This window comes from Melanostigma gelatinosum (assembly GCF_949748355.1).
Source record: "Melanostigma gelatinosum genome assembly, chromosome: 12".
Lineage (NCBI taxonomy): Eukaryota > Metazoa > Chordata > Actinopteri > Perciformes > Zoarcidae > Melanostigma > Melanostigma gelatinosum.
The window spans coordinates 8,426,771-8,444,574 of NC_136645.1; the positions used below are offsets into that span (position 1 = coordinate 8,426,771).

The 17,804-nt window shown below is 41.7% G+C and overlaps 1 protein-coding gene across 1 annotated transcript; it reads right to left on the reverse strand.

Moving 5' to 3' along the window:
* Positions 1 to 606: 606 nt before the first annotated feature.
* Positions 607 to 17,148, reverse strand: pgbd5 (piggyBac transposable element derived 5; the record flags this gene model as incomplete). The annotated part of the gene is made up of 7 exons (XM_079280911.1): positions 607 to 802; positions 1,332 to 1,437; positions 2,707 to 2,904; positions 5,351 to 5,525; positions 7,216 to 7,350; positions 10,328 to 10,758; positions 16,785 to 17,148. 7 exons carry the CDS (start codon positions 17,146 to 17,148, stop codon positions 607 to 609), a joined length of 1,605 nt encoding a protein of 534 aa, XP_079137037.1.
* Between the last annotated feature and the right edge of the window lie 656 nt (positions 17,149 to 17,804).

A 17,804-nucleotide genomic window follows, 5' to 3' on the forward strand; every position in this document is an offset into this window, starting at 1 on the left:
ATTTTCACACCAAACAAGAGAACATCACGATCCAGATTCTTTCTGCATGCAGCGTGTGAACACACCTGGTTGGTCCTGGTTTACTAAGCTTTTGTTACAGGCTCACAGGTGTTTTTGCAGATTGTAAATATCGAGCTACATGTAGCCTTTTAGCCTGACGAGTACAAGTTTGAACACTCGACACGGGTGATTCAGGCTGATATCAATACCTTCACTCTTTGATAAGACTGAAGACTCGAAGCTGACATCATTTAATGGTGAATTTGTCCCGGTTTCATTGTTCCCGCCTGCGTGTCTGCTTGTGAAATAGCTCCTGCTGACAAATCCTTCGTAAATCTATGTGGTTAGAAGTTGCAGTTGAGGCATGTGAACTGTCCCATGACTCATGATTCTCTAGTCGTGTGTTAATGAATATTTACAGTACCACGGAAACCAACTAGAGGAAGAGAGACACAGGCCTGGCACTGCTTCAGTATAATAACATAGACACAGACTGCAGTGTCTGTACAACCGTAGTGAAGTGTAAATTTGTGGGGATTGTGTTTGTGTGTGTGTGTGTTGTGTTTTGCGCTCTGGCTGTCCTCCTCTTCCTCCTCCTCCTCGTCCTCACTGTGTGGGGGAGCAGTCGTCTAAATCCAGCAGCTCTTTGACCAGTCTCTCTCCAAACTGCGCTCGGCTGTATCGTTTGACCGTGTAGGCGTCAGACATCTTGTAGAGGACGTACGCGTTGTTGATGGCGATGCTGATGCTCAACCAGAACACCTGCTGCCAGGTCTTGTTGGGTTTATGGAAGATAAAGTACCTGTGGGAGGAAAACAGCGACTTACTCCAGGGTTTCTACACAAAGATGTTCTTATCAAAAAAAAAACATGACGAGTGTGACTTCTGTGTTTTTCAACCTGGACATGTTTTGTGGCTCAGTGACTAATGGGTACGACAATATTGGAAATTGGTCCAGTATTGAGGAAGAGTGCTGCAAACAGCTGCCTCGAAACAAGCTGCAGGGCCATTCAAAAGGTTTTTCTTTACCTTTTTCGCTGGATCCAGTCTGTTTATTACCGTGTCTAACTAAGCCTCACAGCAGTGTCGTCATGAAATCTCGTGAGAGGCGACTTGTTGCCAAAGACAATGGTGGAAATGTGAGTGAGAGTTGCAGAGAGGAGTGCCAGGAAGAGCTTGTTGTCTTGGAGAACAGAAAGCGTTCGCTTGATGTTATCTTAAAGATTTGTGAAATGTCACGGCTGAATATTTAGCTGACAATGTGGAGAAAGCAGATTAAAGATCACACGGTAATGGTACCGTCTTGAGACAAGTTTCTATGTTGTACATACTTGCTGTACTTGTCGTCATATTTGCAGATGTAGCTGAGGTGCGCCGCAAAGGCCTCAACAGCCAATGGACATGCGATCTCCCCACTTTTCCTCTTTATGATGATACCTGCCACAAACACACACACCAGAATAAATGAGAGTGAGAGACATACAGCAGAGATCCCACTGAAGGGACTCGTTTTCTCCAGATTATGTGGTCTCCCGAAAAGGAGCGCTCCTTTACACCAGTGAGTCTCCCCAGGTGCCCTTTGTTTCCATTCATAATTTAGCAGACCGCTTGATTATTTGTCAACTGCGGGGCTGCTTTGTTCATTAGTCTTTTTCGCAGCAAACACTCAGACTTGTCCCAGCTGGAGACGCACAGATGACATCATCATCAACTGTTTCGTTCCATTTAAGTACCAGTGAGCGGTGACCGTGAGCCAGCAGGCACAAGATACTGAAACAGGTACATGGAAATAGAAATGCAGCCGTTATTAATGTTAGCGGATACATGTGCGTCACTAAAAACATTTCCTAAATGACTGGTTGGATGCTCCACGGTCTTAAGAACATCTCAGCTGTTCTGTGAACTTTCAGTATCTCCATAACTGTCTGGTAAAATCAATTCCTGACTAGATTTGGGCAAGAAATACATGATGCAGTTGCAGAATTATGCTTAATTTCATAACTGCAACACCTAGTTAAAATAGCCGTGAACTAAATCCAGACTCTTCTTATCATATAAAACGCTTACTTCAACACTGAGTTAATCATATAACAATCACTAACCATGATATAGTTTTATTTTAAACCATAATAAGAACACAATATTGTGGCTATTGATGGGACTCAACTCATTTTGTTCTCCTTTTTTAGAGTGAAAAACACTTCCAACCAAACACACACGCGCACACCTCGGGGAAAGAAAATCAATATGGGACAGAAACAGTTCAACTGATCTGGTACTTTGCTTCCACATTCTTCATTCAAAGAGTTCAAACACACTGCGGCCCTTCAACCGAGTTTAAACCGAAGAAAACAGTTTCAAGGAGAGTGGATTACGCTTTGAGAGAAGGGGAATATCATGATCCTGCCGCCTCCTGGAAAGGGATTACCATGGATTAGAAGCTCTCATTGATTTTCCCTGACACAAATGCTTAACGATGTGCCAATTTCACCTGATGGTAACATCCAGAAACAACAATAAAGCTAATTTTATTTTCAATAAAAAATTGTCATTTGCGGTCTTCCTACAATTATAAATACATGCATTTTGTGCAGCAATGCATATTATGTGCACCGTCTCCTGTACTAAAATTCTTCAAATATTTATGATTCAACAAGACAAATCTACTTTCAGAGTTTTAGTTCTGGGTGCATGAGCAGCGTTTACCTTGTTTTGTTGGGGAATAACCGTTGGTGAGGAACCTGAAGTGTCCCTTGTTGTACCAGCTGATCAGGGACATGCTGCCTTTCATCATCACTCGTGATTGGCCGCGCTGCGCTGGTGTAGAGCTGCAGACCAGCATGTTTTGTGGTAAGCCTGTACAGTCGCTCTTCCTGGTGCTCAGCAGACCACAACAGTAGATATCTGGAGACGGCATAAATACAAAGACATGTTGGCATTTGTATGTATACCTCTGAAACAGATGTGAGGAAATATACTGTACAGGCACATATTCACAATAGATGAAATACCAGTTAAATATTCAATCATTTGTATATTATTAAGTTGTTGACTGGCAGACAATTAATTGGTCATAATTTTAATAATTTGTTAATTACTCAGTCATTTTTTTAAAGTGAACTATTGCAAATAGTTCCTGGTTGCAGCTTCTCAAATGTTTATTCGTCCTCTATGATATTAAAGAAAATGTTTTTGCGTTTTTTAATATCGGTCAAACAAAACAAACTATGTCAACTTTGGTTTTGTGAAATTTATCTATTTTTATTTTCTAAATTTATTTTACAATTCTCTGATATTTTACAGACGAGTTCATTAATCCATTATTTGAATAATAGCCAAATGATTAATCAAAGAAATCATATGAGGATAATTATTATTTGCAGCCCGACAAACATTAATGACGTTTTCTATCTTGAGCTGAAATGATTCGTTGATTTATCAACTAGCTGATCGACAGAGAAATAATTGACAATGATTTTAATAGTGACTAAATGCAAATTGATTCACTGGTTCCAGCGCATCTCTCTCTCTCTCTCTCTCTCTCTCTCTCTCTCTCTATATATATATATATATATATATATATATGTATATATATATATATATATATATATATATATATGTAAACATATTTGAGTTTTGGAGTGTTGGTTGGACAAAAAAAGAAACTTGAAGATACCTCCGTGGGCTTCAGTAGATTGTGAAGGCTATTTATTTCACTGTGTTCTGACATTTCATAGAACAAACTATTATTTGAAAAATGTATTAATAACTGTTCCTTTCAGCCCTAGTTTCATCCATCCCTGCAGTAACTGCCAAGTATGTTTTGTGCTTTTCATGCATTCTGCTTCTGAGTTAAACCAAAACTCACAGAACGAAATACTGTAGAACATTTATCTCTCTCACAGCTGTCCCACTTCTTCTCTTCATACGCCATTTTCTTTCTATATTTCTTACATGATTTCTATCTGTGTAATACATGTATGTGTGTGTGTGCGCGTCCACAGTAAGTGCTGCAGAGGTAATTAACTCTGCTCATTAATCCAGTATGATGAATTTGAAAGACAAATGTCGGGCAATGCCTTTGCAAGCTCAGAGCTGAGTTTTCTTTCGGCTGAATGCCTTGTGATAGCTTCGTCCAATTAGGAAGACAGAGTATTGATCATATCTCTGGACTTGTTTTTTCTTTACTTGCCATTTTCAACTCTGCCCGGTTGAGTTTAAAATTGCTTTTATTGTTTAGTGAAAGAGCATTTGTGGTAATGGGATTTGCCAAATTTGAGCCTTTTATGGAACGAGGACACTGTCCCACATTTGCTGTTATTATGAAAGAAGAAAACAGGTCACTGAAGAGAATTCAGATGTGACTCACCGTAGCCACAACAGGATTATATGCTTTCATAATAAAGTATGCCTTTAGTATAATGAACATGAAAACCAGAGCTCTGTAAAAACCTGCTTCAAATATGGATTATCAGCACAAAATATCACAATTTCTTCCAAAACTATTTCCTGCAGATCAACTTCTGATAAATGATCACATCAGATAATGATGAGAATATGGGGTGTTTTTGTAGGCTAGAACAGAAAAAGTAAAACAACAACAACTGTTTGGATTCAAGTGTTCTCATTGTTGTGTGTTGCAGTAAATGCCGTTTCTTTCAAGTCGCCACTTTACGTATTGATTTTTTGAGCTATGACCAGGCTAAACACTCTTCCATGATTTATTGTGCAAGTTAAAAGACAATTAACAGTCTATTGCAGAGCATCGTGGGGCTGTTATGGTCGATGTTGGTTGAACAGCGGAAGAAAGCCATACATCTTAACAAGTCACTTAGCGTGAGATTTAGTTGTCAAGATGTAGAGGAAAACATGTGGGAAAAATGAAAAATGTCTACAACATCAAGCTTTTTCTTTTAGACATTTTATCTCGTTTTAGAAACATTGAAGTCCTTAGCTGAGAAAACGATTACAAGAACGATCCACCAGCCTATGTTTTCATTGACATATGACAGAGACATGATTCTGCTTTCACACATTCTCCGTATGGTAAAAGATGTTTCACTCCTGGTGCAAAGCCACATGAAGAAAAAGAAAATGAATCATTCTAGTGATGGGAAGTCTTGTTTGAAGGTGAAATGCAACAGACTGTTTCGCCTGGAGACGCAGAAATGCAAAGAGGGAGGGAGACGAGATGAGGAGAGAGAACACAGTCTGCACACCAAAGCAGAAAAGGGGAGCGAGATGACCGAGGAGCAGCAGGAAGATAGAAAAAGAAAAAGGTGTTTCATTGAGGCAGCATGACAGAGACAGACCAATATTCACTATTTGCTGGTGCAACTTGTTTGTGTACCTTGTTTGCTGAATTCGGTGAAGAGGCTGAGGCTCGTTATGGACGGCCCGGTGAAGATGATGGGGTTCTTGCCAGAGATGTTCTGGCAGAGCTGCTTGGCCACGAGGCTGTGGAGCTGAGGCTTGTTCTTCAAGGTGGCCAGACCATCTGTGCCCTCCTTCAGATGGACTGAGATCTGCAGAAAGAGAAAGGACATGTAGAAAAAAAACAGATAGAACTTTTGACAAATTAGGCTCTAACTTTTCAAAGTGTCCCAAAAAGTTTTAGGAGCACCCACTGGGGCTGTGAATATGAATATTTCATGACAATCTGGCCATATGCTGTTGAGATATGTTGCTCTGGATCAAGACAGACTGAGCTGCGTGGTAGCTCAGCACACTGCTACACGACGCCCTTTTAAGTCTCAGAAGAAACATGGAGAAGAGCTTGGCTTCCAAAGAAAGCCATTATCAAACGCATACAAACAGAAATGTGCACCCACAAACAGCTCAGTGTCCTTCTTGCACTTATATTCCTGCTGTTGTTCACAAGCTTAACGGCGTTAGCCTGATTAGCCAGCGTCTACGTCAGGCCTTTGGCTATTACACTAAGTGGTCAGTACGTAACTCTGTGTGTTCTTGTGTCCCTGTGTGGTGCACTGGCTAATGGAATCTCATTGATTCACTCCATTAACTCGTTTTATTTCTAAGATTTTTTTTTTTTTTGTCTCCCTCGACACAATTCATTTAAAAGAGAGACGATCTGAGTGCAGTTGACTGGTAAAGGCTGAGTGATTGCCAAATGGCCACGGTCGGTGTGAATGCTAATGCTTATTTTTTTTAAACGGATTGGATAATGGGATATGCCTTTAAATGACGGAGATGCTTCTTGCACACAGGAGATTTGGGTTGACAAGAAAAAAATATGAATTGATGTTATTTTTTTAAAATTCGATTTCGAGCCGTGATAACAAAAAGAGAGTAAACAGGCAAATTAAAATTCTGATGGTGATCCTGATCTGATTCTGATCTCCACTCATGTAATTGTGGACTACATCCAGGCTACAGAAGGAAACACTTTCCCTGCAGCTTCGTCTTGTGACTGAGCTCTTTCCACTTTTGGATTCTCTGCAGTGACAAAACACTTCTTTACAAAGTGGTATAATTGTATCGCTGTACTTCCTACCAGATTTAGTAGTTAGGAGGCTTCTTCCTTCACCGGTCACCAATTTAACAACACAGACCAAACATTGTAACCTCTTGCAGGTTTCGAATGCTTTCTCCTCCGTCCTCTGTAAATGGTACGGGTTGGTCATGTCTGTCAGTCGTGCTGCAGTTACATTGTGGTGTTACATAAGGAACAGTAGTGGAAGGTTGCAGGAAGAGAACGGTTGTTAGTGAGCAGCAGCCCTGCCCGCCTGAGATCAGAGCCAGCAGTATATTCACATCTAAAACTACCTCAAAAGGAAAAATCTGACAACCAATATTTTTGCGCAGAAAGTATTTCTCTTTTCAAGATTAGTTTGATTACTTGAAAAAATATTTATTCGTTTTATTCGTACAAAGCCTAAAAATGTGATTTTATTCTTTGTAGTGCCGGCAGGTAACTGTCTGAATGCCATATGATGCAACATCGACGAGCTGAGAATGAGATTTGAAACTCGGTGAAGATCAAAGCCTCTGTTTTTAAGAGCTTTTTTTTTCGATTTCAGCAAAGCTGAAGACTTTTTCTTTCATTTTTGATGTAAAATATTAGATTTCGGTCATAATGTTTAAAAGCAGCAGATTAAACACACAAACATGTACTCTTCTCTCTCTCATCTCTTCACTATATTCTGCTTCCATTCAGATTTCTGATTGCTTATGAGTATTGTTTGCTGCTAATACCTGACAGATGAATCCGGTGGAGGTACACTGTCGTACCCAGAGGCTGAACTTCCTCTTCTTCCTCTTCCTCAGCTCTCTTTCCGTACAGGTGGTGATGAACACCGGATCCTCGTCTATCAACGGCTCATGAAGAACCTGGAAAACACACGAACAACGTAACTGTACATGTGAGTTTGTCTCAGTGGGTTTTTATACAACAATGCCACACGTAAAGTACAAAATGTGTTCCTGGAATAATAGCTGGCCTTGACAAGGGAGAATAAAAAGTATTTGTGTGAGGCATAAGAATGAGGTTGTGTATGATGTAACATCACAGCTCAGGGTTAGAGAGACGGCAGCCAATTGAAGATCCTCATAAACTTGCGATACTGCAGAGAGAGAAAAACAAAACACTGTTCTTGGCAGAAACCCACTCTCAACTGTGCAAGCTGTCTGAAAAACCCTTCTTTTGCATTTTTATGTCATCCCTTCAGTATTTCTCTTAGTCTGTCTGTTTCCATCTGTCCATAACCACTACAAAACAAAGTAAAGACAGTACTTTCATGGTATGTGCTTGAGTATTCTAGCTTCAGACCAAACCTCATGAAAAATTCAGTGAGCCTTGGGGGGAAAAAACTCAAAGAAGTTATCCACGGTTCTGCTGCAAGGAGCAAATTGATCAAAATTAAAATACGATGGAAAAGAAATACATAGAAATATAATAGAGACACACAACTATTTTCATGCTTTTAGGTTTCTCCTTCAGAACAAGCAGAGTAAAAAGCTGAAACAATGAGTCAATCAATCGATTACTTGATGGTCAGAAAATGAATCTGCGACCGTTTTGGTAATCAAGTAATATTAATTCCGATGTCTTCAAAAATATATAATTCGTTCCGATTTCTCAAATGCAAAAAGCTGCTTCTCTTTGTTTCCCACGATAGTAAACTGAATGTCTTTATGTTTTGTTTCCCAAAAAAGTCACATCAGCCCCTTGGTGGTGTGGTTATCAGTCAAACTGATGAAAATAACTAAAGAAATGTCAAAGTATTTTTCAAAAGTTGGGTGAACTGTTCCATCTGCCTCTTGTGCGTTTAATATTTCCCTGGCCTAATCACTGTCTCTTCTAGTTGTGATCAGAATCAGATACTAATGATGAATTTCCTAACAGGGATTTTATAAATCTGGGCATGAACAGAACATTCACGCACAAAACCAAATATTATCTGACCCTTCCTTGGACGACGACGACACGAGCTTGGTACATTTATCTATTCATATTTTCCAGAGATGCTTTCAACCACACACAACAAATATTTGCATTTCAAATGTTTCTAGGCTCTCCCTTCCTCCGGTGTCTACCCCGCCTCCTCCTCCAGCTCCATCATGATTTGACTAAAGCTGAAGTGAGCAGTGACCAACAGCTCTCTCCTGCTCCAGGACAAACAGCAACAAGTCATTTCCAAGTCAAATGTGGAGTTATGGATGACACAAGTGGAATATTAATGAGGCTATCTAGCCTCTGGATGGCTGACATCAACCAAACCACAATGGCCTTTTAAGAAACATCTCATCCTGTAGCTGCCACATTAGCACAGCCGTTGCTACTGCAGCATGTTTCTCTTGGTGACCAGATATTTCTCTGCGTCTTATCGTAACAGCTGAAAACAAGGTGGATACATTTCAAGCACACAAGTGCTTTAAGTTAACAGGTTCACTAATCCTGTATTGTACTAAGAAAGGAGGAACAGCCATCTTTCCACTCATAGGCTGTCTTGCAGTGGATGTTCGGAGCTTACTCGTGCAAATCAACACAAAGCAGTGTCAACAGATCATCTCAGCGACGGCAAAACTGACAGACTGACGCAGAAAATGTGAAGCGTTGCTGTCAAAATGTTCTGACATAACATGCTAATATTCAGCACCGATGTTGTTCACACACGCACACGCACACACAGTTGAATAATGCTGAGTGGCAGATAAATCCAGGTCATGCAGCCTCACATGTAAAGAAATATTATAGATAGACGAATTCCAAAATGTTGACAAAGCAGTTCCCTCCCTTCAATTAAAAATATTACTGAATTTATTTTTTGATTGATAATTAATCAGCCACTATTTTCATAATGAAAACATACAACAGAGGAATTAAAACTAAAACCAGCTCAACTTCTTTCCTACCATCTGTGTCAGTCATTCAATGGCTAGATGACTTTTCCATCGTCTGTGGAGCAACAGGTTCAGTCTGTGCCGCTCGGACTATCTGGGCCCTGGAAACCAACAGACAAAACAAACTGGCCTAGATACACAAGTACTGCGAATGACGCACACACATGCCGTCTGACAGATGGTCTGCCCTCATCATCTCAGTCAGTAGTGGATAGAGAGCACTAATGTGGATCCCTTCATTTCTTCACAATGAAATAAACTCATCAAGCTGGAGCCCGTATTCCCAAATGCATCACAGCACTGACATCACAACGAGGAGGATGCTATAGCACTCATACTGCAGAAAATCATTCTAATCAACTACTTCCCAGAAATTCATTCATTTCTATGTGTCTGCAGAGTTGGCATCAGATCCCACGGGAATATGATTAGCCAACCCTGGCTATAACCAGAATCTGAATACCTCAGTTTATTTATGATGATTATGGAAGAACGTGAAGCTGAATGAGAAAAGTCCTTCAGTGGAAGCAACCGTATGTTCTGACTTTTATGGCAACCAGTCTCATGAGTAAGAGGTAAATACAAATGTAATAACTTGGGACAATCAGGAGCAAATTGTCTATGTTCTCTTTTCCCTCTGCGGATTGCCACAACACTCTACTTTTGCTATTAATCACACACATTATAAGCCTGCTTGCCTGTTTGTCATCAGGAAGTAAAGAAGGTTGAGTGAGGAGCAGTTTGTAATGTTTTCTTACATGAATCAAGTTGAACAAAAGCACAACACTGATATAGAAATGCTATATTTGATTTAACAGATACTACTTTGATCAGGTTGTTTAGTTCCCTGCTCCTTTGGAATCAGTCGTGCTGCTGTATATCTCGAGAAGAAAGTAAAGCAGGAGTTGAACAAACTCCAGCCCATATATATATATATATATATATATATATAGAGTGTACACACCTGCGTCTGTGAAGGTCTGAAGGTGCAGCTGAATGACTGCTGCAGCAAGTCCAGGAAGGGCTGGATCTTGTACAGGCCCTGGTTGCTTCCCTGTGACGGCCGGAAAGCCACGATGTGGAAGTACTTGAGGATCTTTTCAAAGCGCGCCTGGCTCATCTTCAAGGCGATGCTCCGGTTGCTGAAGAAGCCCGAGCTCCAGATGCTGAGCACGGACTCACAGCGGTGCACGCTGGTGGAGGTGACAAAGCCCAGAAAGGCCTTCATCTCCTGGGCTGTGACGGGACGCCAGCCTTCGTCTGAGCCGAAGCGTTCCTGGAACTTCTTGGCATACATGTTAGTCTGGGTGACCATGTTTTGGATGCAGTTGTCAGGGACGAAGAGCTGGAAGAAGTCCAAGGCTGTGGCGGTGGCCGGCATCTTCTGAGCAGGGCCTGGATCAGGACAGGAAGGGGGAAAAAAACATGTATGATAGAGGAAGATAGACAGATAGAGAGTCCCAGGTGGGCTAACTCAAAGTCTCTTCATCCCAGTTTTTTAACTTTGGCACCATGACTACAATTTCATTGACTGAATAAAAGGATCTCTTTTGACATGCACGATAAAATCAGATTTTGTTGAGCAGTCACTGTCAAGGCTGTGTGGGATGCATACAAACTGTGTCTTGCTTTCATAAACTACACTGATATCTCATAAGAAGAGAGGACACAGAGAGAACAATCACTAATACAGGTAGTCTTGCATTGTATTAAATCCTCAGAAAAACATATACATTCCCATGAAATCGCTGCGCTTTTTCATGAATCATGCACAGAAGCCTTTGGTGTAAATGTCACGAGCCCAGGGCAGCTGTTAGATCATTGACACGACATGACAGCCGCCACACTGTGATCCCTGTCACGGTGTGGCGTTTCTACGCTTGCCGGAGGTTTCAGTGTCTCATTGCTTCAGTGTTATGGCAGGCATTGAGTCTAAATCTTGTTGTGATCTGATCGTCGGGTCACGAGGGAGCCGTGAATGAAAGGCGTCTGAAGTCACAATGTCAGTGAAGCATCAAGCTGATGAGAGATGTGGTTGTTTAAACAGCAGCGTTCGAATGCCTTCATTTTAAAACCAAATAATGGATGCAACTAAAGCTGGTGCACACACAGAGTATGCATGTAACATAGCACATCTTGAAGTAATGGACAAACAGCTTAAGATAATAAATACACATTTTACTAAGCTTACAGGAAAAAACTGAGAATAAGATTAGTTACTAGCATGAAGCATTTCAAATACAGCTATTTTACCTCTTTTACCTCTTTAATCCACCAGTTTCCTGGGGGGGGGGGGGAGTGACATTTACCTCCTATTTAAAAGCCTTCTGTCTGTCTATGCTGTTAGGTGTTGCATTGAAGCCACACAATCAATGCAGTGACTGGCTTGATGTTTTTGCTCCAGTAAATTAGAGATTTCCTCTAAGGTAGTTGGATCGAGAGGGAATTTGGATGTTACGCAGAACAACGTCAGGCTGAATTGAACAACACAATCTCATTATCTCTGAACAGAGTAGAACAAGGTTTTCACTCTCCCTCTCTCTCGATCCTTTCTCCAGTCCTGAGTGGCTCCAACCACAAGAATGAAGGTCTTTTGTTTCAGTCTGTTAATGCTGAGTTAAAGACAACATGCACAAGGCATGGAACCTAAGAGGTACATCACGTGGAGGAGGACGAGAAGAGGAAAAAAAGACAAGCAGACCCACAGAGCCGGTGCTTTGCGGCCAACACAGCAGAAGTAGCCGCCGGGCACGGCTGGAAACCCACTCATTTGCATTCCATTAGACTTGAAAGCTGAATGTAAAATCCAGCACGACTTCCTCAGAACAAGCCATTCCTCCATAAAAACATTTGACATTCAGAAGCAAGGTCCACCGAGGCAAAATGACTCACATCAGCTCATCTCAGGAGTGAGCCAAAAATACAACCCGAGGAAGAACTCGTCATTTTTATGGATACCGGGATTGTTTCAATCTATTTCCTCCATAGATCTTCTTTATACATCCCTGCCAGCTGATCTACAATCTAGCCAACATCATGCTGATGAAAGTGGATCAAACATTTACATCATTCTTTCTTCAGACTAATATTAGCAAATGTTTCTCGACGAGGGAAGCTTTGGAATATCAATTTCCCACCTTTGGATATTACAAAACTCCAGCTACGTTGCAGAGAGGAGTATAATCCCTCATGATTATCTGCTGTAGTATTTCTATTGGCGAGGGACAAACATGTGCCTGCTAAAAAGCTTTAGCAGGAAGATGGATTTTATAGCCATGGATTTAAGAATGAGAGATTACCGGTACTATGTAGTTGGGGTGGATAAACCCTTCACGTAGACAAAACATGTTTTTAGCGGAAATTACAGAAAGAGAACATGAGTTTGAGTTTTGATTATTTTCTCGTAGAATGCCAGCTTTGGCAGGACAATATGCTGAAATAGAGAATATTAAAAGGAATGTTTTTTGATGTCAATACACAGTATATCATATCCAGAGTGTAGGGCATATACAATTATCTTCTTCTTCTGTGTTCTTCTGAGCTGCAGACATCAGAAACAAGTCGTCACGTGTGAAACAGAGATTTTGACAACTCATTTTGTTATATCTCGCTGTGAATCGTTTATTTTGAGAGCCTGTCATTTAATAACCGGTTTGTGTTTATCGAACATTATGATTCTGTCTCCTCTCCCCTTCTCCCCCACACCCCACACCCCATTTCAAAATAAAAGCCCCAGAGAGTGAATTCTAACTGAACTGCTTGTGATGAAGCCTGTCATTTAATAACCTCTGTTTATGTGTCAAACATGATGATTATGTCTCCTCTCCCCCTCCCTCCCCCACCCAGTCCCACCCTTTCAAAATAAAAGCCTCATGGATTAACTGTATTTAAACGTTTCGCTCAAAATTAGGCTTTTTTGTTGAAATAATGAATGCTCTTACTAATACTGCGACAACTACTACTGCTGCTAATATTTCTAGTATTACTACTACTACTACTACTACTACTTCAACTTTTGCTGTTGCTACTATTACTACTACTGCTACTGCTATTACTGCTACCATACATATTATTACTACCAATACTGCTATTACGACCACTACCACTCCTATTATTACTTATACCACAACTGCTAATATTGCTGTTCCTGCTACTACCAGTACTAATAACCAGTACTAATACTACTACAGCTATTAGCACGACTGCTACTAGTACTACTACTACTGCTACTTAAAAAACTGACTTTACTATTACTACTACTTATTATACTACTACTACTGTTATATAAAATACTACGACCACTACTACAGCTATTACTACGACGACTGATACTACTACTTCTACTACTTTTTCTAATTACTAATACTTTGACTACAACTTCTACTACTACTCCTACTACAAATATCACTACTGCTACAGCTAGTACTTATTCAAATGAGACTAATACTGCTAATAATACTTCTACTACAACTTCTACAACAAATATCACTACCGCTGGAATTCTTTTAAGCTACAGAAACCGTTTGAATATCAAAATGTTCAGCTCTTTCAGGAGAGGGGTGATATGACTTCATATTTGTAATCTTTCAACTTTTTGAATTATTAAGCTTTTTGCAATTTTTTAAAAATTGGATATCTATTTTCAGCAATGTTTTTGAGATTCATTTCAGCTTTCAGCATTCCAACGCATTTTCAGCAGGAAATGCATTTTCTAGTTACCATTACAATACAATTCCACTGTAAGTCAATAGACCACATGGAAACATGTTATATGAGCATTTATTTTGTTTTGTTTAAGATGCTATTTATAGTTTATTCTATTTCATTTTATTTTGTATTTTTTGTCTTTGCATATTTATGCCCCATATTGGATAAAATGTGTGTCTTTTGTTTTAGTGTTCTTTGTGAATATTTGGACATGTGTGTGTTAAAGAGTCAGACATGCGTCTCTGGTTGTCAAACAGTAAATGTACCTTACAGTAGCCTTCTATTACCGGTATAAATGCAAATTTCACTTTGAGTCTGTGTAAATCTACTGCTTTTCCAAATGTCTCTGCAATGGTAAGAGGTAAACATGCAAACAAGGCTGTCAGAAAAACAGGGTCAGGCAGAAAAACTGACATATGGAGGGTCCTAATAATCTATCGGACATGCCCAGCAAAGAGAATGAATAAATAGCTCATAATTCCCTTCAACATCATGATAAGATCATGACTGCAAACAAACACAATCCAGTCTTTGAGAGTTCGCTTGAGGTTGACTCTGCTCTTTATGACCACGGCTGATGATTTATGTACGGGGTGCACACAGTCTCCAAGGAGAGGAGCTGTCACATTAACAGTGTGTCTGTGTCAGCAGCGTCACAGCTAGACAGTAAGACACAGAGGCAGACAGAGAAATGGACAGGGAGACAGACGGGAAGGTGAGAATAAGACAGCCAGCAGGTGGGCAGCTAGACTGACAAAATCCTGACATATGATAAAGATATATTGCTGATGAGATTTTCACCACAGTGGTTTAAGCAGCTTCTCATCCCAATGCCACGATAGTCAGTGGAGAAAATGTATCTAGATACGCTGATGCTCAGGATGCAGTCAATCTGTGCTGTTCAGGCCGATTAAAATCAGCGTACGCTCTCTGCCGCTTGAGGTCTGAAGTGTGATTATTGCTCCATGGCAGCTCCTGCTTCCGTCCAGTCAGGCAGCTCTTAATCATCTCAGCCCTGATGCAAGATGGCGGGGCCACACACACACTGGCCGTGCTTGTGCAAACAGACCAGACCAGACTGTACAAAACAGACAGACACACCTGCTGACTCCCAAGCTTTGGTCAACAGAGCAAAAAAACAACCGGGAAGTACACTTCCTGCACATCCTGCTCTGTCCTCTATTTGACGGTTGTTGTTCGGTGAAGTTACAGGATGTTCTAACCTCTTATGTCAAGCTCAGCTCAGTTTGGTTCGGATTATTTTGGAAAAGTGAGTTTGGTCCCTGTAACACAAAGTAGGATTACTGAAGTTAGCTGGATTACTGGTTGGTAACCCTTCAAATCTGGAACATGGACAGAAGAAAACAGAGCTGTTCTGCATTTTGTTTGGCCTGCTGCTCAGTAATCCAACTTTCTGGTACAGGCCGATGCCACCACCTTCAATTTAGGTGGCATACCAACAGCAGACCCAATGCTTAAAGACTTTTATCTCATGGTCATAATGGCTCTTTTATTTTATTTTATCTGAGGCAGTACATTTTTCTGTTGACCTTAAAACATCTCTGTATGTGGATGCCCCTATGTGTGTTTCTATGTTATGTGTGAGCAGCTTGGTCCATGTCTGCTCCAGCCATTTGGTGGTTCAGCTCCAAAGGTGCCACAGTGTGTCACGTCACAGTGGACACAGGATGGCATTTCTACCCATCACTGTTGCCTCAGCTGAGGCAGAAGAGAAGGAAGCGGAGGACAAATCCAAACGAAGCCTGACAGTGACAACCCAAACCCTGCTGCATGCTGTACAGCGATAGATAAATGGATCAAATAAACGAAGAGGAGACTAACAGCTTGGTACGTGTTGATTAGCAGCAGGTTTTCAACAGAATGACATCATGCTTTGGGGCAATAATCACAAAGATAGAATGAGACAAAGAAAGACAGAGCAGTGTGGGTGCACAGTGCTGTTTAACTGTCAAGATTCACACACACACACACACACACACACAAAGAGAAAGTGCACAACCAGAATCAAAACGCCTTTAGCTTGTGTCTCATAATAGTTAATAGTTGTGCATTTTGCTAATTAACTTGGTGCAGGAGGACAAAGGCCAGCATGTATTTGTACATGTATTCTGCATACATACAGTACACTATGCTTAATGTGTGTGTATATGTGTGTAGAACCAGGAGAGACATCATGCAGATTCTCTAAATTGAACAGCATGTCTCCCTGCCCTGAAACATGAACACACACACACACACACGTGTGCAACAGCTCCAAGCGTGAAGTATCAAAGGCCGAGCATATGCCGTGAACTTAACAGCAATTAATGATGCAGTGCTATGCTTCTGTGTCACTCACTCACTAGGATGCACACACACACACACCCACACACGCACACGCACACACACACACAAACGAAACAAGCATCCAGTTGTTGTAAAGCAATGGCCTTTTGTGTGCTGTTTATGGCACCAGACCGAGAGCCACAGAAATGTCCTGCCTGACCTAAGAAAACATGAACGTGATCTGCACAAGTTCTGAGTCTCTCCATCCATCCAACCACACACACACACACACACACACACACACACACACACACACACACACACACACACACACACACACACACACACACACACACACACACACACACACACACACACACGATTATTCCCTGCACAGATGACCTTATTCATGCTGCATCACCTCTCACCATATGTCTCTTTGAACCGCGGCACAGTGACATCCTGCAGAGTCTCCGTCCAGCCCTCCTCCTCTGCCTGACTACGGGACAGAGAGCCCGGGGGACCGGCTCCGCTGCTCCCGCTGCCACCACCTCCACATCCCCCGCGGTGTCCGCTGCCCTCCTTATCGCCCCGTTTGTGATGGTGGTGCTGCTGCTGCTCCTCCTCGCCCATGTAGTTGTCGGAGTCGGAGTCTCCGGAGGTGCTGTAGAAGGGATTGTCGCTGCTGTCATCCCCGGACTCACCGAACACGTCGTCGGATATCTGCAGGCTCTCGTACCGGGAACGGGCCGCTTCCAGGACAGACAGCGCCTTCCGCCCGCACTCCGCCATCTCTATCCGTATCGTGATGCTCTTCTCCCCCCTTTCTCTTTCTTCCTCCCTCTTTCTCACCCTTCCACTACGGCTCTGCTGGCGTGCAAGTGGTCACGATCTTGCAAGCGCAGGGAGGTGTTTCCCTTCAGCGTGGCCGCTTCACTTTCCCCTATCCTAGGTATGAATTATGACCCTGCAGTGCCTGCACTCCAGGCTCAGATGCGGAGCCCGGGCGGGCTGAAAGCGTGAGGATCCGGGGAGAGCTGTCCGCTTCAAGGGTGCTGAAATATTTCCGCCCCCTTGCTCTGCCTACAGCGCTGCAAAATGATCGATAGCTGTGGCTTCGCATCCGGGTTGAGAGACCAGTGATTTCCCCACAAAGAGAGAAAATAGAGATAGTGGCTCCCTCTGCATCACCTGACACCACAGCCCTGCCCTGCCATCCAATAAGATGCATTTGCCCATCCAATCTCAGAGAGGAGCAGCTGTAGGCTAATGTGGAAAAAGTATGATGATTAATGCTAATAATAATACGACAGGATAGAAAAGATGACAATGAAATATAGTCCCTTAAAAAACAATATGATAAAATATATAAGTATGCCTGTGAATGAATGCTTTCTACACCCCTATTTACAAATAAAGACACGCCTTCCACATTAAACAACATAATC